This window comes from Xenopus laevis, chromosome 2S (assembly GCF_017654675.1).
Source record: "Xenopus laevis strain J_2021 chromosome 2S, Xenopus_laevis_v10.1, whole genome shotgun sequence".
Taxonomy (NCBI): domain Eukaryota; kingdom Metazoa; phylum Chordata; class Amphibia; order Anura; family Pipidae; genus Xenopus; species Xenopus laevis.
In genome coordinates, this window is record NC_054374.1 from 87962121 (window position 1) to 87989866 (window position 27746).

Below are 27746 nucleotides of genomic sequence, written 5' to 3' on the forward strand. Positions count from 1 at the left end.
ATGAGATAATCCACTGTAGCATCAAGTTGTGCTTAGTAGTACAGGGAATTCATATTCAGCATGCGTACTTGCTATGGCACATACTGTAGCTAAACTGCAGCCATCTTGTTGATTTCATAACACTTTAGTGTTTATAATAATACTAAACTGTAATGTATGGTGGCCAAGTTGTGCTTAGTATAGGTGAAAAAAATTAATCTCTGTAGAATTTTTCTGTACAGGCTATGAGCATTGGGAACACTGCACATTCCACTTCAAATCCAAACATGAAGAAACATTTATCAAATCTGAGTTATTCCTTTACAGAAATTTAAGAAAAGGGAATATTAGGCTGTTAAAAATATCAGTGTCTGCATTCTTCTTTACAAACGCAAACATTCACTGTATAAATTGCATCAAAACTGATTTTGCTTTCCTTTGAATCACTGAACTTATATTTAGTTGTACAGGTATGGGACCTGTTATCCAGAATGCTCGGGACCTGGGGTTTTCCAGATAATGGATCTTTCCGTAATTTGGGTCTTCATGCCTTATTACTAGAAATTCATTTAAACATTAAATAAACCCAATAGGCTGGTTTTGCTTCCAATAAGGATTAATTATATCTTAGTTGAAATAAAAACGAAAAACAATCATATCTGCCATTGTACCATATACTGGGTAATGTAAAGCATCAGAATATCAACATTTAAAGGGTAACTATCACAAAAATATCGTATTAGCTTCAGCATATACTGAAAAAAGAAACTTTTTAAATACAATCAATTAAACATTCTGTGCCGTTTCTGAAATAATTAAGTTTATCTTCACTATTCCTCTCTCAGCATCTGTTTCTCTTCATTCAGGAGCTGAGTGTCAGATGAATGATCCAATATATCTTATAGGGGGGCTTCTTTTGCCTAGAAGATGTATTAAAGCTCACTCTATTAAAATCTACATGCAGAATTTGTACAAAAGGCAGTCTTTTGTTACGTTTTGTTTGTGCTGGAATCAGTTATTTGAGTGAGCTCTAATTCATCTGCTAGGAAAGGAAGCCCCTCTATAAGATATATTGTATATCATTCATCTGACACCCAACTGCTGCATTATGAAGAGAAGCAGATGCTGAGAGAGCAATAGAGAATATAAACTCGATTATTTCAGAAACAATGCAGAATTTTTAATTGTTTCTTACTTCAGTATAAGGAAGCTTATAATAAATTAAATGTTCATTTTCGCAATAGTACCCCTTTAATTAAAATCATGGGAAAATCGAAATAAACAGTTCAATTCCAGTACGGGCTTCTCAGAGTATATCACATCCTGTTCCCAAGAACTTTTAAAGTTAAATACCAAAGTATTAACTGCAGCACTTCTAAAAAGGAGCTAAAGCGCAGCATAATAATATATGCTACAAATGTTTGTTACATTTTGCCATCCTCTTGTTTTGAAGTAAAATATTTTTGCTGGCTTACGGTGTAAAAAAAAAATCAGCTGGTAAATAGAGATAAAAACATCTACTCAAAAAGCCCTGATGTACAAGCATTATTAAAAAAGTCTTTTTTTTAACAAAAGCAAGATGATGGTCAATGATGTGTTCATATGGAAAGGTTTTGCTTTTCATTAATATTAATTTTAACTTCTACAACCTCTGCAGTTCTGCCCTTAGGAACATCAGACAGTGTATTAGGTAGCACAAGCTTACACTCCATTGTTGGATACTGACCTGGTGACAAATGGAAAGCTCGGTGCCTATGGGGTTAAAATCTCCAGTGAGTGGCATGTCTGGTTCATGGTAATAAGTCACAGATTATTCATACAGGAGTTTTTGTAACTATTATCTGTCTTTTCCAGATCTAGCTGGGCCCTGATAAAGTCTTAACGCTTTTTTGCAAATAAGCCAGAACCAGTATATCTGTGGGGCCATAATGGATGCATTGACAACGTTGCAGTGTAGAGGTATACTGAAAGGCACTTTGTATAAGGGGATCCCATACTGCTTGCTGTAGGCGTAATACATAAATGGAAAGAGGCAGATGCGGCACAGGAAAAAAGTAATTAGCACAAGGGCACCATTTACTTTGTGCAGGAGTGAGTTCTGCAGGTTCATCTGCCAAAACAGAAGAAATAGGTCAGTATTAGGATATCACAATGTACAGCTATTACATACATACATACATACAAAAGGGAAACTATCGCGAAAATTAAAATGTAACCTAAACTTCATTATAGTGAATAAGAAACGTTCTAAACACAATCAATTAATTATTCTGTACTGTTTCTGAAATAATCAAGTTTATCTTCACTATTCTTCTCTCGGCATCTGTTTCTCATCATTCTCTCTTCATTCAGCAGCTGTGTCAGATATTTATTGACAGTTAGAACCAATTTATCTTATTTTATTAAGATGTATTAGAGTTCACTCTATTAAAATCACATGTCTCTCTACATGCAGAATTTGTGCAAAATCTTGTTTGTACTGGAATCGTTTATTTGAGTGAGTTCTAATTCATCTGCTAGAAAGGAAGGAAGCCCTCCCCCATAAGATATATTGGATCTAACTGTCAATGAATATCTGACACCCAACTGCTGCATGAAGACAGAATGAGGAGAAACAGATGCTGAGAGAGGGATAATACATAATACATAAAACGTAAACTTGATTATTTCAGAAATGATGCATAATATTTAACTGATTGTATTTAGAAAGTTTCTTATTTCAGCAGCATATATTAAATTTTCATTTTCGCGATAGTTCCCCTTCAATCAATGATACAACCCAGGACAAAAAATGCAACTAGGCCAAAATCAAGTATACAGCCCCTTTGTGCCCATCATTTTCATTTTTAGCTATTAGTTCCATAACAGCTGTTCATTCAAACAGGACTGCCTTCATAGGGAGTTCACCTTTAATTGAATGTTTAGTATGATGTAGATAGAGATATTCTGAGACACTTTGCAATCAGTCTTAATTTTTTGCTACAGCAGCTCTCCAGTTTGGAATCCTAGTCAAATTTACCCTAGCAACCAGGCAATAGTTTGAATGAGAGACTGAATGAGAGAAATGTGTAGGAGAGAAAGGCAGGAAATAAACAATAAAGATAGAAAATGTAAATACAATAAAAGTAACAAAAACAATACAATTGTAGCCTCAAAGATTTTTCGGCTGCCAGGACCACTGGGCCCTTATTTAAGATCTAGAAAGAGTGGAAAATGAAGGCAAGTATCTAAAAAAACTATTTAAAAAATGAAGACAAACTGAAAAGTTGCAAAGAATCCAATATTCTATAACATACTCAAAGGTGACTTAAACGTTAACTACCCATTAAAAGGGATTCTGTCATAATTTTTTATGGTGTAGTTTTAATTTCCAAATTACCCAATAATTCACTCTACCATATAAAATTTTATTCCTGAACCAACAAGTATACTTTTTTAGTTGTAATATTGGTGTGTAGGCAGCCATCTCAGGTCATTTTGCCTGGTCATGTGCTTTCAGAAAGAGCCAGCACTTTTGGAACTGCTTTCAGCAACTTGGATTTTTACTATTGAGTGCTGTTTTTATATCTACCAGGGAGCTGTTATCCGGTTACCTTCCCATTGTTCTGTTGACATCACTTCAACTTGCAGTACAGAAATAAAGAGTGACTGAAGGTTATCAGAGCATAAGTCACAAGACACACTGGGGGCACCTGGGAAACTGACAACATGTCTAGCCCCATGTCAGATTTCAAAATTAAATATAAAAAATCCGGTTGCTCTTCTGAAGAAAGTATTTCAGTTCAGTATTTTGCTGGAGCAGCACTATTAACTGATCCGTTTTGGAAAAAAAAACATGTTTTCCCATGACAGTATCCCTTTAAGAGACTACTGGATGTAGTATTTTATTTTTGTACGATGGCTGGGGGCCTGTTTGAAGACCAGGTTAGGTAAATTCGGTTGGAATGCCAATTAGCTCTCATAGATATTATTGGAAGCTCAACTAGATATTCCTAGGGTCCTAGATAATCTAGGAAGTGTAGCTGATAAAGCAGTGTTTACACATATCCGTCATTATCAGAGGAACCCAAACCAAATGTAGGATATCAACTGGGGAACCTGAACTAAAAAAAATTAAGAAGCAGCTGAAGGCCAAGACTTACCTGGATAAGAACTTTACCAAGGGACACAAATGGAGTGCTCATCTCTGCTACATAGAGACAGCCAACAAAGAAATCTCCAATATCCCTTCTCAGGAACTAGTAAAACAAGAGGCATAGTTGTCAAGAGTGTGGCTGATATCTAACTATATAGATATCTATAGTTTTTTAATACTCTATGTTTGAATAGAAGACACCACATTTTTTAACATATATTTGAAAAGAAATTGGAATATATGACCATGTATCATCATTAGTCCTCACCCTCTGAGCCTTCTGGGGTCCAGAGGGGGGACTGCAGGTATAGAAGTGGGAAGCCTTATTTAATCACTCTGTGTAGCGTGAGGCAACTTCAGGCGACTTCGGAATATGAATACGAATCGCCAGGTTTACCCTAAATACCTTTTCTCATGATTGGACACACCTGCCTCAGGGCTTAACAAACTAATCCAACCAATTTGGTGTTGCCAGTAATCAGTATTGAGCAGTTACAAGCATTCAAATTAGCAAAATTACAAGGGTACCCAAATTTTTGCACTGCCAGTTTTCCATATTTGATTTAATTTCATACAACTGAATACTGCTTCACTAAGATCTTTGTTCAGAAAACACCCTAGTACTCCTGGGAGTTCCTGGGAAATAAAAGACATACCACTGTTATCTTTTTTGTTGAAAGTGGAGAAAATTATTATGCAAGCTGAGAGGGGTTCCCAAACTTTTTCATATGACTGTATATTGTTTTTGCCTCTACTTTTACACACGTGTGTGTGTCTCTCATGAAATATTGTAGGTGTGTAATTCTATTAACCAAACTATAATACAATCTAAAATCAACAAGAAATGTCATTCTGCTAATGTCATTCTGCTTTTACTTGTGTACAACGGAACTACACAGCCTGAAATCAAACAAAAGAACTTGGCAAGAATATTGGCCACAAATCCAGCTCCAAATTCACATTGTTTATGCATATTTATATTTAGAGCAGACTGGTTTTTGAATTTTATAAAACATTATCAGACTGCAAAGACAGACACACACAAAAAGGGGTTCATACAGTAACATAATGTGTCTGGAACCCATAAAAACCAATCAATGTTTTGTTTGAACTGTTCTTGTGCAATGAGAATAGTGGAGACATGCTTCTAATTGCTTGCTTTGGGTTACTGGCCTGGGGGAATGTTTGTCCATGTTAACACTAAATACCCTAAATATCCTGAGTTCCCGCAGATTGCACCACTAAAAGCACTGTTTGCTATGTATGTATGTTTATATATATATTTTTCTAAAGTGCTACTTCAGAAAGTAGCATTGTACGGTTATAATAATATAACAATACGATAATAATTGCAGTGATATTCCCCTAATGCCCTCTCTCCCTTAAAGGGGTTGTTCACCTTTGTAACAAATTGCAAAATAATTGCAGTGATATTCCCCTAATGCCCTCTCTCCCTTAAAGTTCACATGAATAGAACAAACTTTTCCATAGAAATAGTTAACAGAAAAAGTACAGTTCATGAGATATTCACCTCAGAAGTGTCCCTGTACTAATCCTTCAGTTCCACACAGACCCTGTGCTGGGAGGGGGTCACTGACCCCCAAAAACACTACAGTGTTCACTTCCTCTTCCTTATATGACATCACACATTGTACTGGCAGCTAACTTAACTCCTATTGGCTGTGTCTGCTGTCAATCTGCCACTGCTTCCTGTGTTGGGCTGTGCTGGGGAATTTGAGCAGCATTCAGGTACTGAAGAGAAACTGTTACAAGTTTGTGAGAGGGAGGGGGAGTGTGGGCTGTGTACTGCAGAGACTTCAACTGTGCAGATGGGGAGATCAAGGTGCTCGGGACCAGGAGTTTTCTGGATAATGGATCTTTCCATAATTTGGATCTTCATACCTTAAGTCTACTAGAAAATCATGTAAACATTAAATAAACCCAATAGGCTGGTTTTGCTTCCAATAAGGATTAATTATATCTTAGTTGGGATCAAGTACAAGGTACAGGTATGGCATCTGTTATACAGAATGCTTGCGACCTGGGGTCTTCTGGATAGCAGATCTTTCTGTAATTTGGATCTTAGTACTAGAAAATGGTGTAAACACTAAATAAACCCAATAGGCTGGTTTTGCTTCCAATAAGGATTAATTATATCTTAGTTGGGATCAAGTACAAGCTACTGTTTTATTATTACACAGGAAAAAGAAATCATTTTTAAAAATTTGAATTATTGGATTATAATGGCTACTATGGGAGATGACACTTGTACTTTCCAGAGATATATTTTTTTTTTTGGGGGGGGGGGTCCATGTATTATTTTGTGTATTTACCTCATAAAAAAGGTAAAATATTTTTCTGGTATAGATCCCTATATCATGAAAAATATAACTTTTTCATTTTTTGGTATTTAGAGCTCTAAATCTTGTTCCAGAAGTGGAACACTTAAAAAAGGTATCGTTTTCCTAGGTAAATTACCGCCCCCCCCCCTCACCCTTTTAAAACCAAACACATGAAATCCACAGCCTGCATGGCTAATTAGCAATTCATTTAGATGCATGATACATGGCTGCACAGAAATCAGTTCAGTCTGCAGCATCTAAAAGAATTGCTAATTAGCCATGCAGCCTGTGGATTTCATGTGTTTGGTTTTAAAAGGGTGAGGTGGCAGCCCTACTGTCCCTGCTCGATGAGTAAGTTACATACCTTTCTAAGTAAGTCAGTGCTGGTTTTGTTGCAATTTTGTAAATAACTGACATTATGCTTAATGCCAAAGGTTGCCAAACAATGTTGCTCCTTCATTTTCACAGATATATGAAGTGGGAAGGAGCACACCAAAATGTCCAGGCAATGCCTTAATTCATATGCAGATTTATTGAGTGCACAAGCTTTCGAGGTCAAAACCCCTTCCTCAGGTGCAATACTGGGGTTTTGACCTCGAAAGCTTGTGCACTCAATAAATCTGCATATGAATTAAGGCATTGCCTGGACATTTTGGTGTGCTCCTTCCCACTTCATATATCTGTGCAATATTTGGCTTGGAGGCTGCCAGGGATACGGATGCACCCAGCAAGCAAGTAAGTGGTGTGCGGCTAAACACTATTGTTGCTCCTTCATTTTCTGCAGTATTTGTCTGCATGGCTGTGTGATTGTTTGTTGCAAGGCAGGTTTGTTTATCTGCTGTGTCTGTTAACCTCTGCCATTACAATTGAGTAATCAACCAATGACCATTCAAATTATGTGACCGGTTACAGTTCACAAGCACCTAATAAATTACTAGGAGGAGGGCAGTATCAACATCCAATAGGAAACAAGTAAGGGCAAAGCCTGGGCATGATGATGTCATCATATAGGAAGTTCTTGGTGTGTCAGGTTCAAAATAGGCCACTCCCATCACTTCAGAAAACTGGTCAGAGAGACAGGAGAAGGACTGAGTTAATAGGTATAGAAATTAGCTTTTACAATGGCATTTTTACTTTTTGTTATGGAAAATGGTTTTTCTAACACATTGAGAGCATTGTTAGTGGTTTCATAAGATTTGTACATTGAAGGTGAACAACCCCTTTAAGCAAGTGTACACTATTGGGGTTATGTAATAAAAACACTAAATTTGCCCAGGAGCAGTAACCCATAGCAACCAATCAGCCGGCAGTATTTAATGATCACCTGTTTAAAGGCAGATATCTTATTGGTTGCTATGGGTTACTGCCCCTGGGCAATCTTAGTGTATTTTATTACATATGGGGGTATATTGTTTAAGATAAGCAGAACACTAAAGTACATTTCACTTTCAGTCCCATCAGTATCAAAATCATTTTGCATCAGAATTTCTATTAGACATACAGTTCATTTGTGGCTCTGCCTAGACAGAATAGAAGGCACTACTTTGTTCCAAAGGTAAGAAATACAGCTGCTCCACTCCTCGCAAATATACAGAAATGAGGGTTCAGTTCACTTAGTAAGTTATATGCCCTTGCAAACGTGCAGTCAGCAGAAGAGAGGGGAGAGGAAGGCACCATTTGCTCAACAAGCCCCAGACCTCCCAATGCCCTTAATAATACATTAAAAAACAAAGGTTATATAATTAAAATAAAGGATTAGTGTGCCCTGCTTGGAGGAGAAGAAAACAGTTAGGGGCAGATTTAATAAGGGTGGAAGTGAAAATCCAAATAATTTTTTTTGGTCAGAACTCTCAACCCTGGCCCTTTAAGAACTGGAAGTCGACTATTCGCCAACTTAAACCTGCCGAATTGCTGTATAAGTCAATAAGAGGGGTCCAAGGTTCAATTTGGAGTTATTTGCACCCTTCCTGTCATTCAAGTTTTTTTAATTCGATTCGAGTTTTTCTAATTCGAATTGAATTTGATCCGATTTTTCAGGTTGATTCAATTCGTCAAGAGCTCTGAAAATTCGATTTTAATAATAAATTTCGACTGGTCGAGTTTATGGGAGTTTTAAAAAAACTCACATGAATTCAAAATTCGACCCTTGATAAATGTTCCTCCGAAAGATTCTTATGTGGTATGTTGTCTTTTGATAAATCAGGATGAACCACATAGTCTTCTTTAAATAAGTAGTTTTTAGTGAGGTTTGGATGGAAATGTTGGATCTAATAGGAGATGGCACTGAATTCAAGAGAGAGGAAGACGTTTGAGAGAAGTCTTGCAGTCAGGGGCTGGATGAGATGATGAGAGATAAGAGGCCAAACTGATTGTGATGGACTGTAATCCCTCAAGTGTGATGTAGATTGATTAAATGAGTGACCTATTAAATCTTTTTACAACTTTTCTCTTGAGATACGTTGTGAAAAAATACCAGAAGATGTGTGGGGGTAAATGACACCCCTTTATCCATTTACTGCCTGATTCAACAAAGCATGAATGTGTGTCTTTGGTCGTGCTTGACCTCCCCGTGACTCCATTCCACACTTCCTGGCCAACTATACACACCCTTCGGGTTTCTTGTTAGGGCAAATAAATATAACTATTGTACTAATATATACTTTATCTTAGCCTTTTGAGTGCTCCCACAACCCCCCCCCCCTTTTTGTATATTGTATTTAGCTTCATGTAGTATTTTAATAGCACCCCATACCCACCGCTTTAAACTAATGGTGGTCCTATGCTTTTAAAAATGGTCGTTGGTTTGGGCAATCTCTCCCTTTAAAAGCTGCAAGCTAGTGGGGGGGGGGGGGGGGTTCTAGCCCTCAGACTGAAACCAAGGTTCAAGAGACACTGACTACAAGTAATGCTACTATGCAGAGAAGTAAAAGACTTTTTATACTATGACCAAATGTAAACAAGTGAGGGGCCACTGTATGGAGTTTACCTTGACGTGGTATGGTGGCTTATCAACTTTATGATCATAACTTTGTAACTAAAAACCCCTGTTTTTGTAAACACATGCACTTGCATTTATACTGAATTACTTATGAGACAGGGGATCAGGGAATGTGCATTGAAAAGTAGCACTTCCATTGTACTTAAAGGGATACTGTCATGGGAAAACATGTTTTTTTGAAAAACGCATCAGTTAATAGTGCTGGTCCAGCAGAATTCTGCACTGAAATCCATTTTTCAAAAGAGCAAACAGATTTTGTTATTTTCAATTTTGAAATTTCCCAGCTGCCTCCAGTCATGTGTCCAGTCAGAGCACAAGTCACATGACTGGAGGCAGCTGGGAAACTGACAATATGTCTAGCCCCATGTCAGAAGTCAAAATTGAATATAACAAAACCTGTTTGCTCTTTTGAGAAATGAATTTCAGTGCAGAATTCTGCTGGAGCAGCACTATTAACTGATGTGTTTTGAAAAAAACATGTTTTCCCATGACAGTATCCCTTTAACAATGAAAAACCAAAAGAAAAATATTCACACAGTCAATGTAATATTTCCAATAGTTAAAACAAAAGTAAAAATAAAACGATTAAGGTATAACAGTCTAGTTACAAACTTTGCTCCAGTTCTAAAATGATGTTTGGTTTCATAGTCTATTGGCTGCAATAGGACACAAAATTTGTCTTTATTTAACAACTGCTTACATGTAAAGACGTGTGTGTCTCCAGAGAGCTAGAGTCTCAGCGTATAAAACTAGCATAACCCTTGAATGTCAGGAAGGCTATTAACATCTCCAAATGGCTCAACGAACCTCAGCCATTGACTTGTAAATTAACCTCAGCAGGTTTTAGGTGGTGAATATTCGAATTAGGACTGTTTTCATGGTTGAGGTGTCATAAATTGCACATTCAAATTTACATTTCGAATAGGGGGATTAAAATTCGAATGTCTGAATTTTGAAACTTGAAAATTCCGATTCTAATTTTCTAGTTTCAGCCCTTAATAAATCTGCCCGAGAGTTGTTAGATTGTATGCTTCAACGTGAGGCTTCACTCAAAGAGCTCCATTGTTCCAAAAGGGTGAATGGGCAGGTGGCTGCCTCCTATAAGGGCAGAGACACACGCTCAGATTCAGCCCTCTTCTTCATGGGCGAGTAATCTCACCGAACTGCCTCCCCTGCCGGGCAAGAATGTAAATCTCTGGCGGGATGCCACTCGGATCGGTTCGTTTTCCGAAGTTGCCGCACAAGGAAACTTCGTGCAACTTCGAAAAACGAAGCACTCCGAGTGCCATCCCACCAGCGATTTACATTCTAGCCAGCGGGAAGGCTGTTTGGGGAGATTATTCGCCCCGAAGAAGAGGAGATTAGTCGGTGGACTACTAATCTCCCCGAATCTGAGCGCGTGTCTCTGCCCTAAGATGAATTTTGCTGAAAGGAACATGCATACATTAATAAGGCTGGAGTGTTATTGTCAAAGCTCATGCAGAAAAGAGATCAGCTTGTTACCGGGTAAAACAGCCAGCCATTAAGAAAAAGTAAGTCATTTTTGAGAACAAAATATGTGTCCCATAATCTAAATTAGTGAGAACTTGAACTCCTCAAACATGAAACGGTAATAAACAGCTCTATTAGTCTTACCAGTCCAATGGGCACAAGAATTGTTAGAATCACAACATGGTGAACCAGCATGAGAAAATCCTTCCGCAGCAAGCTGTTCATTGCTGTAGCAAATTGATCTTTTCCATTTAAGACCTGCTTATCGTAACATCTGTACCAGTGCCGAAGATACATGGCATAGACGTCATACACCATGTATGGAATGATAAACCAGTTGTAAGCTGTAGCCAGCCAATGTCTGCGGAAAAGTTTGCAGTGTTAATCATTTTGTCTTCCTAAACTGCTTTCAAACATTTATTCTTAGAAAGTATGCATTATTTATTCTTTATAGCAGCAGCAATTGTTTTCCAACAACTTAGAAAAAAACATTTTCATTTTTATGGACTTTACTGTTAAAATGGAAACTGTCCACCTGAGACAAGCGGTCAGCATATCATGCATCTATACAAATGACTAAATGCATTTATTATGCTTTCGGTGAGCACTTCATTAAAAAAAATATAACAATCAGATTTCAGCATTGGAATGCATTGCTCATATCCTTAGGGGGTATGTAATAAATGGCACTAATTTGGCCCAGGAGCAGTAACCCATAGCAACTAATCAGCAGGTAGAATTTACTAGTCACCTGTTTAAAAGCAAACATGTTATTGGCTGCTATGGGTTACTGCTCCTGGGCAAACTTAGTGCCTTTTATTACAGATGGGGGTTCGTCTCTTGCTGTTTGCAGAGAAGATATACAATTCATTATTCAGAGGGGTATTAGAAACCTTTGTTGAGAGCTCACACCCCATATAGAAGAATAGTGTTAGACTGCAGAGAAACATATTTTGGTTGACAACATAAGTCGTTCTTAAGGATTCTCTAGTTCGATAAATCTGCACCCAATATTACTTTAATGTGCAGGATTTTTCAGTATGCAGCATACTGCAACTTTTATTACCCCTACTCTGATACAAGCGTGCAACAGTAATAAGCCCATCTCACGGAAATCGAGTGATGTTCGGACACCCACACAAACAAGTTTGGGCCATGCTCTTTCTTCCACCGCAACCTTACTGTGCTCAACTTCCACTAACCTCTATTTTTAGAGGCGCAACAGGTCCAACCCACCCTTTTATGACCATACACAGGCAGATTTAAGAAGCCAATTCCATTGCAGGTCAAAGAACTGCATTCATATTACTTTTAAAAATACTATTAAAAATATGTTAATGTCTTGAAAATTAGATTTTTTTTTTTTTGCACTTGACATTATTACCATGCTAAAAAAAATGAATATTGTATTATTGTGATTGTAAATATTATTGGATGATAGTGGCTGACCTGGAAACAACCTGTGGCTACATCACTGATATCCATCACACTAGGGGGCCCATTTATGAACAAATTGTGATTTTTTTCCAACAATCATGAAAAATTTGTAGTTTCCCTATATTTCTAAAAAGCTCTAAAAAATTGGAGATTTTAGGTGATGGCAGACGAGGCTACTGGGGGAGATTAGTCGCCCAGCGACAAGTCGCCTCTTCTTCGGGCGACTAATCTCCCCTAAATGCCTTGCGCCGGCTAGAATGTAAATCACTCAGATCGCTTCAGCTTTCCGAAGTCGCCCGAAGTTTTGTCGTGAGGCAACTTCATGTGAACTTGGAAAAGAAGCGTTCCGAGTGCCATCCTGTTGGCGATTTACATTCTAGCCGGCGGGAAGGCATTTAGGGGAGATTAGTCGCCCAACTCAGGGTGAATAACAGCTTGTAGAATATACACAATTCTTTTGGTGAGCAGAACAGTGGCAGTTAGGCTATGGGCACAAAGGCTGTTGGCTCGGCTGTTGTCAGTCTGCACACACACTGATTGGATTCAAATCAGTGGAGCAGGGGAACTGGGCAGATCTGCTTCTCTCAGCCTGTGTGCCTACCTTTTAAGAGAATAAAGAACAAAGAAGTCATAAAATAGTATTGTATTAATAATGTCTCACCTGTCAAACTTCACATCTTTACAGGAAGTAATAACAATAATACCAGAGGAAGCAGCAAGCATTCCTTGCACGGAGGATACAATCCTGAAAAAAGAAAGAAAATCTATATGTATATATGCGTGTATAAAATTGTAAAATTACTTAAAGGGGAACTCCGGCTTCCAAACCAAAATTTGATAAAGAGGTCCACGTAACACAGAAACCCCTAATATACACATCACAGTCACCCGTTTCTTTAAAATGTATTAATAAATGCCATTTTCTATGCTGCAATCCAGCTGTTTAACAGTTTGTCTCTTTCTGCATCATTTAAAATCCTGGCAGGGAAGGAGGGACCAAACACTGATGTTACAAATGGTAACAACTTCTCCACAGCTTACAGACAGCATGCAGGAACTACATAACCCACAATGCATTGCACTGTGATGTTCCTTTCCTTATTGAAATCATGTGTGCATGGAATTGTGGGGTTTGGAGGAGGCAGGCTGAGGACAGCTGGCTGTTGATACAAAGTAACAGTAGTCAGAGAGCTCAGCAAAGTAGTCCGAAAAATCCGCAGAAGAGGAGGGGGCTAGGCTTAGGGAACTGTCAGAAACCATTAAAAATCATGAAAAGTCTGCTTATTTTTTAATTGATGTACATTGCAAAGTTGCTTGAAATTATGTTAACTTTTCATAAAGCTTATGTTATTTTTTTGTGGAGTTCCCTTTTCATTTTATTCTTCTCAGATTTTAGAGAAAAATGCTGTTGCTTAACCTATTTTTATCACTGGTCAGTTATTCCCACCCTCTGTCATATTTTGTTATCCTGCAGCTGGACAGCTTTTGGGTTGTTTAACCAAGTGGACAATCTGACCACTCATACTGAAGCAATACATTCTGATTATTGTCAAAGGGGAGGTTTACCTTTACTCTAACTTTTAGTATGTTATACAATGTTGTTTTCGCTTTGTCTTCATTTACTTTGAATTTCTCACCACATATTTTTGTCTCGTTACAGGATGACTGACCCCGGTTGCTACAAACTGATTGCTCTGTGAGGCTAACATTTTATCTCTTTCATTGTTACCTTTTTGCTTTTTCCTATTCACGACCTCTCTTATACATATGTTATACTCACTGCAATGATTGCTAGGGTATATTGTACCTTTGTATACAGATAACACCTGAAATTTCAAACTGGAAACTGCTGAACAAATGGCTAAATAATTCAAAAACACAAGACCAGTTGTAAAGTCAACAAAGCTTGATGAATGCGGAATACAGATTCAATAATCATATCTAGTCCATAAACATCAACATGTGTGCCTTTTGGGAGGCATTGTGCAATCAGAAAAAAAGTAAATTTTTAAGTGACACAGATAATGCCAGTTTTTGCATCCCCTGCAATGGCCTTGCTCCCCCAGGTAATGAAGCAGATAACTGCACTTTGACAATATGATCCACTAGTTTGCAGGTTGAAAAAGTGATAACAAGGCAATTTAAATCCTGGTGAACATGTGCTTTAGCTTAAATGCAAAGCAGACCTAATTTAGAGTTAGGTAAAGAGTTAGGTTACAGTTAGGTAAAGAGAGATTCTAAAAGGTATACTGACATGGGGAAAAAAAACTTTTTTCGAAACGCATCAGTTAATAGTGCTGATCCAGCAGACTTTTGCACTGAAAAAAGATTTTTTTTTTTTAAATCTGACATGGGGCTAGACATATTGTCAATTTTCCAGCTGCCCCCTGATAAACTTCAATCACTCTTTACTGCAAGTTGGAGTGATATCATCTGTCCCCCCCTGCAGCCTAACAACAGAACAATGGGAATGTAACCAGATAGCAGCTCCTTAATACAAGATAACATCTACCTGGTAGATCTAAGAACAGCACTCAATAGTAAAATCCAGGTCCCACTGCGACACATTTTGTTACATTGAGTAGAAGCATTAGCCTGCCTGAAAGCAGTTCTATCCTCAAAAGAGCAGGAAACCCCCCACCCTCCTCCCCCCAGGCTAACTACCCCCCCTCCCCCGGGGGAAATGCCCCATACTCCATACTTACCCCTTGGCGCAGATTCTTCCAGCGGAGGTCAACACATCCATCTTTCGCCTCCTCTGTAAACTGACTGGGAGATCAGCAATTTCCGCGTAATTCCACGCATGTGCAGTTGTTGCAAACAGGCAAACTGCTCCCACTGCGCACGGCAGAAATACCGATCTCCCAGTCAGCTTACCGAGGAGCCAGAAGATGGATGTGTGCAACTCCACTGGAAGAATCTGCGTCGAGGGGTAAGTATGGAGTATGGGGCATTTCCCGGGGGGGGGTAGTTAGCATGGGGGGAGGAGGTCTACCTGGGGTGAGGGGTATGGAGTTTTTTGCAAAAGGGTTTCCTTCTCCTTTAAGTACTGGCTCTTTCTGAAAGCACATGACCAGGCAAAATGACCTGAGCTGGCTGCCTACACACCAATATTACAACTAAAAAAAATACACTTACTGGTTCAGGAATTAAATTTTATATTGTAGAGTGAATTATTTGCAGTGTAAACTGTAATTCAGAAATAAAAACGAAATCATAAAAATCATGACACGATAGAGCTCTAAAAGAAACCACGGATTCCGTTAAGTTCCAAAACGGCACACAATAAAAGGAAACAAAAAGTACCACAATGATCCTCGAAATTATAGGCAACTTCAAGCCGTCATTAGTACAGGGTTCCAGCTGCTCGCTGCAGCAAATCTAGTCTGGACTGGCACCTTTTTTGTCAAAAAGCGAGTCCTAGGTATCTCAGGTCAAACGTCCAGCAATCTGGGAGATACTGTAACTCTACATTCAGACTAAATAGTCTCATGCCATGCTGTACTTTTAGAAATGTGGCCAGTATCTTTGAATTAAACAAAAGAAATGTGATCACGTGTAAATTCTGCACACCAACACCTCGCATTAATCTATTTAAATATTATGGATTATCAAATGTTTGCTTTTAACTTGAGTTTGACCTCTAAATGAATATGCTCAATTGTGAACTGTTATCTGGGTATAACGAAAGAGTCTCCATGTGATTGAAGTAGTAGTTACCAGACACTCTAGTTTTATTTGACTTACTATTGTAATTTCGCAAAAGTCATTGACCAAAAAAACGGTTAGTGAAGAAAGTTTGGTTAGGGAAATTACTGCAATGGGTCTGTATGGGGTCGAATTGGTAGGAGCTGATTTCACAGGAAAATGTCAGGATCAAAACATTTATGAACAGCGCTATTTAAACTATACAAGTGCAATTATAGATATCAAAAGCTTGCTTTCACTATATAACTTCTCCTACTCGCAAATGCACTAAATTTGTTAGAGCCCTGTGTTCTAGTAATGTGCGGGTGAGTTTTTTCCCAACCCGCATCCGCCCTCCACTCACCCGCCTACCGTCTACCTTATATGGTCCCGCGCTGCCGATGATGTCACAAAAGGGGCGAACATGAGCAGCACCTATAAAAAAAGAAGAAGCCGGAAGTGCAATGTGGCGGGGGGGGGGGGTGGGAGCAGGAGAAGAGCTCAACCTGGACCCGTCCACCACCAGTGAAGACGAGGTGCAAGGTCAGCCCAAACCCGCCTGACCTGTGGGTATCGGGCCGCCCCGCACATCACTACTGTGTTCACCTGTGGTTTACCTTTAAGTTTAAGTAATCTTTTAGGATGCTATAGAATGTCTCTTTCCAACTTTCAAATCGGGGTCACTGGCCCCATCTAAAAAAAACAAATGCTCTTTAAGGCTACAAATGTATTGTTATTAATTCTGTTTATTGCTCGTCCTTCTGATCAGACCTTCTCCTATGCATATTTCAGTCTCTTATTCAAATCAATGCATTGTTGTTAGGGCAATTTGGACCCTAGCAACCAGATTGCTGTAACTGAAAATTGCAGAGCTGCTAAATAAAAAGCTAAATAACTTTAAAACCACAACTTATAAAAAATGAAACCCCATTGCACAATGTCTCCTCTCTACATCATACTAAAAGTTCATTTTAAAGTGAACAACCCCTTTAATCTGACCAAACGTTTTTTTGTATCATTTTCAATATGTGTACAGCACATTCAGACTGATATAGGTTGCTCGGGGCCTGTTTAAAAATCGTATCTGCCTATGCACCATATCTGATAGTATATAATACATCAGCTCTTCTTCTCTTTGTGCTGTTCTGATTGTTCAGGTTTTATAAGACTTGCCCGGTTGTACCCAATATAGTAATATAAATCCTACAGAAGGCATAATAAGGACAGACCTGACAAACACTTTATTAAATACTGGAAGTCGTCATTCTAAACCCAGTTTTACACCACAGAGAGAGATCTAATAAGTCCCTATACTGCCTGGTTAAAGAGAAAAAAAATAAAACAACTGTGCACACACATTTGGGTGCCTGATAGCCTTAAAATAAACAGAAAACTTATGGAGCAAAATGGTACCATGGGGAATCATGCCATAAATAAACACGTAGAGGCAATTCTTAGAATTCTGCGCATTATTACAATTCCCTCAATGCAGTACGTGTTATAATTAGCTACTGTATATGATGTGGAGCTAACAGGAAGGAACATGTAAACTAGGTATACATCGTATAGTTTCCAAACAAGTACATATGTGGCATCCGCAAACTCACATTTAATTTATTGTTAAAAATTTTTTTGTTACATTTTTTAGCTCAGAAATTTTCATTTTTAAAAATATATAAGCTTTTAACATAGAATAAAGGAGAATGGTGTTATAAATAAATATATACATACTTTGTCTGTGGTATAGCAGACATCCATAAGTGGTTTTATCAATAAGGTATGAGGTGTTTCATTGCTGCTGCAAATATGCATCTTTTTAGTTGGAACTGCTATTGGGGTGCCATGCAGCAGACCTCATTTTAGGTACAGGCATGCTTGAATACATTGCCTTTAAGTTTCATAGAGAAAGTCTAACTGAATTGTACACTAGACAAAAGATATTAACATCCTACTGTAAATATGCACCTCTGCTAATCACTGCAACCCAGACCAGTTCAGCGAGAGAACTAATAAAATATGTAACATGTCCATGTCAGCATAGTTTTCTCCAAAGCAGAGTCAGGGCAATGTAAATGAATGTACATGTATTAGTAAGCACGTAATACATATTCTCAGTTTATGTGCCTTGGGTTGAGGATGACTTCCTTTTCACATGATGGAACACTACATTAATCGATCTCTGGACCTTTAATGTAGATCAGTGATCCCTAACCAGTGACTCTTGAGCAACGTGTTGCTCTCCAATCCCTTGGATGTTGCTCCCAATGGCCTCAAAGCAGGTGCTTATAATTGAATTCCAGGCTTGGAGGCAAGTTTTCTCTGCATAAAAACTAGGTCAGCGGCCAAGAAGAGCCTCCTGTAGGCTGCTAGTCCACATAGTGACTGCCAAATAGTGAATCACAGCCCTTTTATGGCACCCCCCAGAACTTTTTTAACCATACTTGTGTTGCTCCGAACTCTTTATACATTTGCATTATCGCTCATGGGTAAAAAAGGTTGGGGATCTCTGCTGTAGATGGTCATGCAAAATACACAATTTTTCAAGAACAGAGGATATTTATGCGTTTCTTTCTTCATGTAGATACACATAACAGTCTCACATAACAGTCTTTGTGTAACTCACGTGGCTTTCCCTATTTCTGCTAGTCTCACTGAATTAGATAGCAATCTTAGTGGGTAAAGAACAGATTTGTGGAGCACTGATTTCAGATCCATTTAGCACAACTGATAAGAGACATTGCAGCTGGTGAAGTTGTAGTCCTGCTGGCAGGGAGGTAGCTACAAGTTGCTGGGCCCCACAAGCCATATCATTTTAGGGCCCCTTAAACGTTGAGAAGAAATCATTTTTTATAAAGAATATAGCCCCCGGGCCCCCAGCAGTTACAGGGTCTGCTAAAGAGCCACTGGTTTAGTATCTGTGCTCAAATACAAAGCTATTCCAATGCATTACATAGAGAACACATACAGGATGAAGATTGGAAGGGAAATAGAATACATTTGCCTGTATTACACATTAGCCAAGACACATTAGTAGAAGCACAGACACGGGTGCAAGTGAAATGAGTGAATTGTAAGCTCTGTGCCGGCACTAGAGACAAGCCCTCACATTCTGCCTGTAGAAACCTATTCCTTAATGCTGGGCCCTCCATCACAGGCTGCAGATAGTCCATCCAGTCCATTACAGCCTCCAGATGTTACACAGCAGGACAGCTCATGTGATCAGGAGCGCACTGTTACCTGGTACTAAGCAGCGAGCAGTCGGCTTCTGTCCATTTGGGCAAGGTCCGCCGGGCACACTGGCTGCACAGTAGATAGAGTCCCGGAAAGAAGAAGGAGCCTGCGACCAAGACGTGCCACATCGCGCCCACTACCACACAAACTACTGAAAGAACCAAGCAGCCGCCTGTCAGCTCCTAGCCCCGCCCACGGCGACGTCAATGGAGAAGTCTTCCAAACCCACAGATCCCTTCAATTGCTGGCTCCGCCTTACTCGCGTCACCACCTTTCAGGATGGAGATGCTCACAAACCGGGGTACCACCACACCTCATGGAAAAGCTAGACGCGGGGTTGCCCTTAGCTCTGCACCTCACCAGCTGCGACCCCCTCCTCTTTTGCTTTTAGGTAATTCCCGCTACGGCCGAGCTACTTTGCGTACGCCCTCCCTCCTCTCCTATTCATCTCACCCGCCCATCCATTCACTTACTTCTAGGACTATAAGCAGCTGTGATTTATCAGCCAATAGGCACAGAGTTCAGTTACACAAGCTACGCCTATTGGTTGAAAGCAGCGCCGGGCAATGCCTGCTGGGCGCCCCAGGCAACCCAGCCGGACACTTCGCGCCCCGTGCGCAAACGAGGACGCGCGTGCGCAACCGTGCGCCAAGGAGGACGCGCGTGCGCAAAATCGCGCAAGCGAGGACGCGGGTGCGCAAATGAGTGTGTCAATACGCTTTGACAAGAGCTACACCTACTTAACATTTTTCAGTGGTGAACTTGGGGTAGGCTGCTTATGAGTAGGGTTGCCACCTTTTCTGGAAAAAAACGCCTTCCTATATATTTATCTTTTTTTGACTATTAATAACATTGGGATCAACCATAATTTTAATTTTTACCGGCCAGGGCGGTAAAACACCAGCCAGGTGGCAACCCTACTTATGAGGTACCTTGTGCCTGGCGCCTCCAAGCTTTGGGCCCTAAGGCACTTGCCTCTAATGCCTACCCCTAGTTCCAGCCCTGGTTGAAAGACTAAAGCTAGACATAGACTCAAAGATCCGATCGTACGAATCATCATACGATCGGACTTCCCCATCTCCCGACCTGCCACTAACTATTCAGATCAAATAAAGTACAAAAGAAAAAAGCAGATGATCTGCCCCTGACAGCAGAGCCGGGCCAACCCAGCCAGGCGCCCTAGGCAACCTGGCTGGCCACGGCGCCGGCTGAGTAAGTGCTGTGGTGCGCATGCGCGTTACGGCGCTATAGTGTGCATGCGCAAAACTGAAATTGCGCAAAACTACGTGCGCGCATGCGCAAAAGCGCAATTAAGAAAAAATATCCACGGCAGTCGGGGATAGACAGGGTCGAACAATGGGGCGACAGAGCAGGTACGTGCCTGGCGCCCCCCCAGATTTGCGCCACAGGCACGTGCCTACTCTGCCTACCCCTAGTTCCGGCCCTGCCTGCCTGTAGTAATTGTACGAAAGTTATGTCCGACCAAAGCTAGTGACAGTCTCCCTCTGAAAATCATACTATCGGCAATACATGCAGAGATATTACCCGCAGCCGACAGAAATCTTTTAACCTGTCCGATCGACCAAACGACCGATCTCTGCCGGACGAAAAATGACGGGACTCTCCACACACGGTCCGAAAATCGTACGAATCCTTGATTTGTACAATCTGTTCTTTGCGTCTATGGCCAGCTTTAGAGAGAGCGAGAGAGAAAGTGCTTGGCTATGGTCAACAATTTCTAAAAGCAAAACCCTGTAGCGTAGAAGGACCATTTGGCGATGTACTTGGAGTGTGCAGAGTGCAATTTTCAACACAAATCACAGTTTCTTCTTAGCAGTTCTTGAGTTATTGTGGGCACTGTGCTAGGTTTAATTGTGCCTGAGTTTGATGCAGCTGCCTAAGCATGTTTTCATTAATCAGGTGCACATGACATTTACATTTTTGTATTGGGGTGGAATTAGCATTGATGTCTGTGTGGCCTTTTTACTGTGGGGTGGGCTGAATCTGGGGTGGAGCTTTGGGGCATTCGGCAACATTGGACTTCCAGATTCAGGGCCCTTCTCTCATGTGCACATATGACGTGTTAGGGATGCAGTCACACGACTGGGCCGGTGTCCCACTGGCCCAGTCCGACCCTACAGGCAGGGACTGGGGAGCCAGAACATGTTGTTGTACGAGACCCTGTGATTTCTGATGGCAGCCCTGCCTGCCAGGGTAGGGGATACATATTTACCAGCAATATAGCTTCCAATAAATTTACAATACCCTTCCTTCAGATGCACCCTTGGCCAGATCTTACTGTATCTTACCACTTCTCTTTATAAAGAATCAGCCCAGGCCAGTCTGTGATGTCTCAACCCTCCCCCTTCACGTAAAAGGCCCATCCCTTTGCATCAAGACCTTTTTTTTTTTAAAAGTTTGCAACTCTAGGGTTCCCTTGTATAAATAGTTGCACTTGTGCATTATTCTTCCCATGGGCACCAGTGGTGTAACTACTGGGGGTGCAAAAACGCCTGGGCCTGCACCCCCTTGTGGTCCACCAAAGCAGCGATATAACTTATCAGGGCAACGGGGCATGGGAAAGTCTTCACTGCGCACGCCGGGAGAGTGCTGGCCCACAGCTCTGGAGGGGGGCCCAGGTACACATACTGCATCCCGGCCAAACCTTGGCTTGTTATGCCACTCACGGGCAGGAAGTAGCACACATACTACAATAGGAGCATAAATGTCTAAACATTAAGGGGCAGATTTATGAAAGTGTGACTTTAGAACTCACTACAGAAAAACTCACTGACTTTTTATTCATTCCTATGGGATTTTTAGAAGCATATTTATCAAATGGTGAGCTCCAATGAGAAATATGATTCTAAATATCCCATAGGAATGAATAGAACATGGAGTTTTTCTGTGGTGAGTTCTAATCTCAAATTTTGATAAAGCTGCCCTAAATTTCATTGTAGGAATGACAGCCTTAAAGGAACAGTAACACTAAAAAATTTTATGTGACAAATCCACTCTAAACTGCTTCAATAACAGCTCTATTGTGCATAAATTTTATTATATTCAATGCTTTATCCAAAAAACATACTAAATCTCTGCTTCCGGATGTACACTGTAGAATGGCGAAAGGGCGGTTCTACAAAATCCGAGGTGCGGAATCGGAAGCTAGTTCTTGCTGCTGTACTAGCACTCTTGATGCAGCTTCAAGATGTCACATGGTAAGGGACAATTCGGGCAACTCTGAGGAGGCCTATAATTAGGGTTGCCACCTTTTTTGGAAAAAAATACCGGCCTTCCTATATATTATTATATTTTTTCCCTATAAATAACATTCAGGTCAAGCATCATTTTTACCGGTCTGGCCAGTAAAATACCGGCCAGGTGGCAACCCTACCTACAATATGCCCCCCTCACTTACCTTTTTTGTGTTGCTTTGGGGGCAAAGAGGGTCTGTATTTCTAGTGCAGAAAGGGCACAGCAGAACTGAAATTCCACAAGAATCTGGGCTCTAGACATTACCAGGAGCAGTTTTCTGTTGTCCACTGTAACCTGCAGAACACTGTTCCCTGTGGCAAGTTACCACAGGATAGACCCTGTAAAGTATAAAGCTCTAATGCATACTCTAAAATCCAAGCACCCTTTCACCATGGTTCAAAATGGAGGCCATCAGCTTAAACACCAAAAAACACTTATTGGTCAAGCTATGTGCAGACACTGAAATTTATTCAGCTGACAAAAACAGGAATGAGCTGATAAGTAATGAGCTGGCATTGAGGCAGAGCACACTGCGGGGCTAGTGCGGCAGAGTGAGAGCAGATACATTCACAACAGTTTACACTTGGATATTGTTATCAGACCAGCTGTTATTATAATAATATCTAAATACTGAAGTTATTCAGACCCTTGCACTCTACCTCCAAAAGTCCTGATAGTCCTGAAATACATAAATTATAGGAGTAGGAGCCTCGAATCCTGTAACGGTAATGGTACAGGCCGTACAACTGTTGTGATTTGTTATGTTGGATTCTCCTTTTCTGATGTCAACAGTTCCTTTTACTATACAGATTATACACAAAGCAAAAACTACCATTTAGGGGGTTATTCACCTATAAGTAGGGATGCTCCTAATCCAGGATTCGGTTCGGTATTCGGCCAGGATTCGGCCCTTTTCAGCAGGATTCGGCCGAATCCTTCTGCCCGGCCGTACCGAATCCAAATTTGTATATACAAATTGGGGGGAGGAGGGAAATTAGGTGCCTTCTTGTCACAAAACAAGGAAGTAAAAAATGTTTTCCCCTGCTGTTTTCAGTTCAGTATTCGGCCAAATCTTTCGCGAAGGATTCGGACAAATCCAATCCAAAATAGCGCATTTGATGCATACCTATAAATTAACTTTTAAGATTATGCACAAAACAAAAAACTACCATTAAATGGTTATTTACCTATTCGTTACATTTTAGTATGCTATAGGATTTCATTTGGTCTGGATGTATTATTTGCCTTCTTTTTCTTTAAAGCTTTCAAATGGCTCTCACTGACATCCGTAGCTAAGAAAATGATTGTTTTATCGGTCATTTCTCCCATTAACATTGAATATTATTTTCTTTTTAAGGCTGCAACTATTCACTTTGGCCACTTACTGTACAGCTTGTTAGATCATGAACTATTTTTGTTACATTCCTCACTGTGATAAAACAGCTGCATTCCACAAATTCCACAGGGGAACAGTCAAAACTTCAAAATGAAAAGAAAAACCCATCATAAACCCATGACCCAAAAAATCAGTTATCAAACAGAGCATCTATCAGTTATGTTTTTACCATGACAAACTTTTTAATTCTTTAAACTGAATTAAATATATTTTGTCTGGGCACTTTTCTTGTTGTATAGAGGCTATTACTAGGACTACACCTCAGGCGGGATCCAGTGCAACAATCAGCTTGATGCTAGCTACCCCATGTCAGATTGGAAACTGACAGGTGCTATTGTAATGTATGGTATCCCAAAACAAACCCCAAGTTCCCGGTGTCTGCTTACGCTTCTGCCTATAGCACCCTCCGCTACTCAGATGCCGCCATGGAGAATGTTCTGGGCAGGCAAGGGAACCGTAAAGTATACAGGAGAAACGGGGAAAAGAAAGTGAAGTCGTGGCTGCAACAGTACCAACCAGTGCAGTACAGAGTCAAAACCAGAAGCATATTCAGGAATAACAGGCCAGGACAGTACCAGTCAGACAGTGCAGTACAGAATCAGGAGAGTAATCAGGATAAACAGGCCGGGGTCAAAACCAATCACTTACACGGTACAATGTCAGGATCCAGAAGAGTGGTCAAATAGGCAAGGGTTGGTTCAGGTAGTGATACAGCATGGTCAACAACAAGCAAAGGTCAGGAACAGAAAATCACAAGAATTACACCCAGGAAATAGACCTACATTGGGCAATGAGTCAGTGCAGTGTAAGGGGTTTTTTAGGCAGCCTAATGGCTTACACTGATCACCTGTGGCCAAATTGGTAACAGGTGAAACAAGCCATGCCTTCTTGCAAATACAAGGATAGCTAAAGGAGTAAACCAGGACCTCAGCTGTCTGCTCAAATAGGGCAGAGGTTATGCAGACAGCATAGAAACACCAGGCCACTGGTTTGACTCCAGGCGGGAGCTAGCTAGCAATTTGTTACTTTTTAATACTTTATTTTAGACATTTGTGAAATCATGAAGAGAGCCTAGATCAGAGATTTATTAATAATAAAGGGATAATTTCGACATCTGGCCAAGCAGAGAATGAGGGCAAGAGGAAAGCGTGCCTTTAATAGGTATAAGGGTAGGACTACACGGACGATTTTAATAAGGTAATAATAAGGAATAAGGTAAGTGAATGCATTATATTGCAGCTTTGTGAGTGTATGGATTAATATTATATTGTATAGGTTAAGCCAATTAGTAATTAGAAATTAATTCATGTAAGATTTGTTTTTCTTTACATTGGTGTATGGGTGCATGTCTTTTGACTGTCTCTAAATGGAACTGATGATATGACGTTTTGGCTCAAAGCCTGGGACATATGCAAGAACAAGATACCATATCAGAACTGTTTCCGCTCTTAGTATGATGTGTTTTTTTTATACTATAATAATTTGGAATAAGAAAAGGGGAAAGAACAATAAGGAAAAATAAAAGGGAACAAATGTCACTGTCACTTTTTAAATGACATTTTGAGGTGTTTGGACATGTTTTGTCCCTATCGTTGCACCAGCAAACAGTAACTGTAGTTTCTTCTTTGCTGCAGATGTGTGCTACTTTTTGGTCTTGGATCTTCCTTAATAGTGTCCTTTCCGCAGGGATGAGCCCACACTCCATAGCGATGTGTTTTGCAATTCTATAGCACAGTGCCTGAGGAACTAACTGGTAAAATATAAAATGTGAAAATACTGCTTGCTGCTATATTTTTAAGGAAAGTATTTTGATAATGATAAAGAATGTTTCTGCTCTCATTAAACATGGTCACTCTTAAATGGTGTATCATTGCCCTCTGCTGGCTATATCAGTTAAGTACATTATTAAAGGTAGGTTCGCATTGAGATTATCTTTAGAATCATATTTGGAAATTACAGTTGATGACCATCAGAAATAACTGATTAACCCCCACCAAAAAAATAGCCTCCAGGAATGGCATTTGATCCCGTCTTTACTAAGTTATATTGCCTGTGCCATAGATTTTGCATTCCAACAGAAAAAAACTCAGGCTCCGTTATCGGCTTAAATCTCCTTTATAAGTAAGAAATCTTGCAGGTTCCAATATCAGCTGTTAATTAATTACAGACCAAATCTTGCTCACCGTAAATATTGGTTGGCCTGGGTGCTAATTGCCCCCCGGACCCTGCTCTTAATTTTAAATCTGGATTTCCACAGTCTTCATTAACATACGACAAGGTAAAAAAGAGCTGAAATCTTACCCTGCAATCGTTTGGACCCCGGTACAGCCGTCCCGAGTCCGTCACTAGGGGGAACGCCAACAGCAAGACAGTAATATGTAGGCAGCGCACTCCAAAAATAATCGCTTGTCTCCAGGTCAATAGTAAAATCATACACTTTATTTCGACATAGTTTTAATCAAATAAACATAGCATCTGAGGTCTGACGCGTTTCGTGATACAACACTTCCTCAGAGACCTCACTTCCCGTTATGACACAATAGGTTTAAATCCACCCCAACACACCTGTGTATTAATTAAGTTAATACAGTTCCAGATTAAATACTTAAATATTTCTTAAATGGTGTATCATTGCCCTCTGCTGGCTATATCAGTTAAGTACATTATTAAAGGGCGGTTTGCATTGAGATTATCTTTAGAATCATATTTGGAAATTACAGTTAATGACCATCAGAAATAGCTGATTAACCCCCACCAAAAAAATATCAGCCTCCAGTAATGGCATTTGATCCCGTCTTTACTTTAAGTTATATTGCCTGTGCCATAGATTTTGCATCTCTTGTTTGGGCTATCCAATGTGGGATAGGGAGTTACCTGCCAACTCACAAGCAAACAAGTAATGAACCGAGCATAGCACATTGCTGAAAGTTTTAGGGTAATCCTGTTTTGACTGTCTCTTTAGATGTAAAGAATCAAGGCGTCCCAGTACACTAAGAAAAATGGATAACAAATATATTCCCCCCATTTCAAATAAGAAAAAGACAGGATTTATATATCAAACCTATGAAGTCTCTGCCCATGGGTAGGAAAAACACTACCCCCAAACTTTAACCTCACCCTATAACCCCCCCACCAGGAACCCAGAAATGATAACACAAACACAACACATAATAATAGTGAGATTTAACAATAATGAAGAACTGATACTGTTAAATATGCTGCAGTCTAAAGATAGTTTCATATTATTTGTGAACAGCAATGATATGAACATAGCAACAGCGTATCATAAGATGATACACTAATCATCATAATAATAGTTAGTGCCGAGCCAGGTCTGTTAGTTGCCCCAGGCAACCCGGCTGGCCATTAGCAACTTCGGTCCCCGTTGCAGCTGTGCGCAAGGGCGCGCAACCGAGGACGCGCGTGCGTAACCGCGCGTAACAGAGGACGCGCGTGCGTAACCGAGGGCGCGTGTGCGTAACCGTGCGCAATGGCGCGCAGCCGAGGGCGCGCGTGTGTGGTTGTGCGCAAAGCTCTTTGACTTCACAGAGCTTTTCAATGTGGTACAAACTTGCCGGACTAGGGGTAGGCTTCATATAAGGTAAGTGCCTGGCGACCCTACCTCTAGTTCCGGCCCTGATAATAGTTTATGGATACACCCAAGACTACATAGTTAAGGTCCTTGGTCCTCTGGAATCACCCCTCCTGCTATAATTATAACCCCCTAATGCCCCAATACTAGTTTGCCTGTTTCTGGTGATCCGTCTCCACCTATAGATGTGTACTATCATCTTT

General features: G+C 40.2%; 1 protein-coding gene across 2 annotated transcripts; it reads right to left on the bottom strand.

Annotated features, from left to right (window-relative positions):
* Positions 1-1117: 1117 nt before the first annotated feature.
* Positions 1118-24734, bottom strand: tlcd3a.S (TLC domain containing 3A S homeolog). 2 transcript variants are annotated; one of them, XM_018249666.2, is made up of 5 exons: positions 24600-24734; positions 13044-13127; positions 11090-11306; positions 4122-4217; positions 1118-2089 (listed from the first exon to the last, which is right to left on the bottom strand). In XM_018249666.2, exons 2-5 carry the CDS (start codon positions 13103-13105, stop codon positions 1817-1819), a joined length of 648 nt encoding a protein of 215 aa, XP_018105155.1. In that variant the 5' UTR covers positions 13106-13127; positions 24600-24734; the 3' UTR covers positions 1118-1816. The 2 variants fall into 2 exon arrangements, with proteins under 2 accessions (XP_018105155.1, XP_018105154.1); XM_018249665.2 differs by lacking the exon at positions 24600-24734 and adding an exon at positions 19307-19697.
* Positions 24735-27746: the final 3012 nt, after the last annotated feature.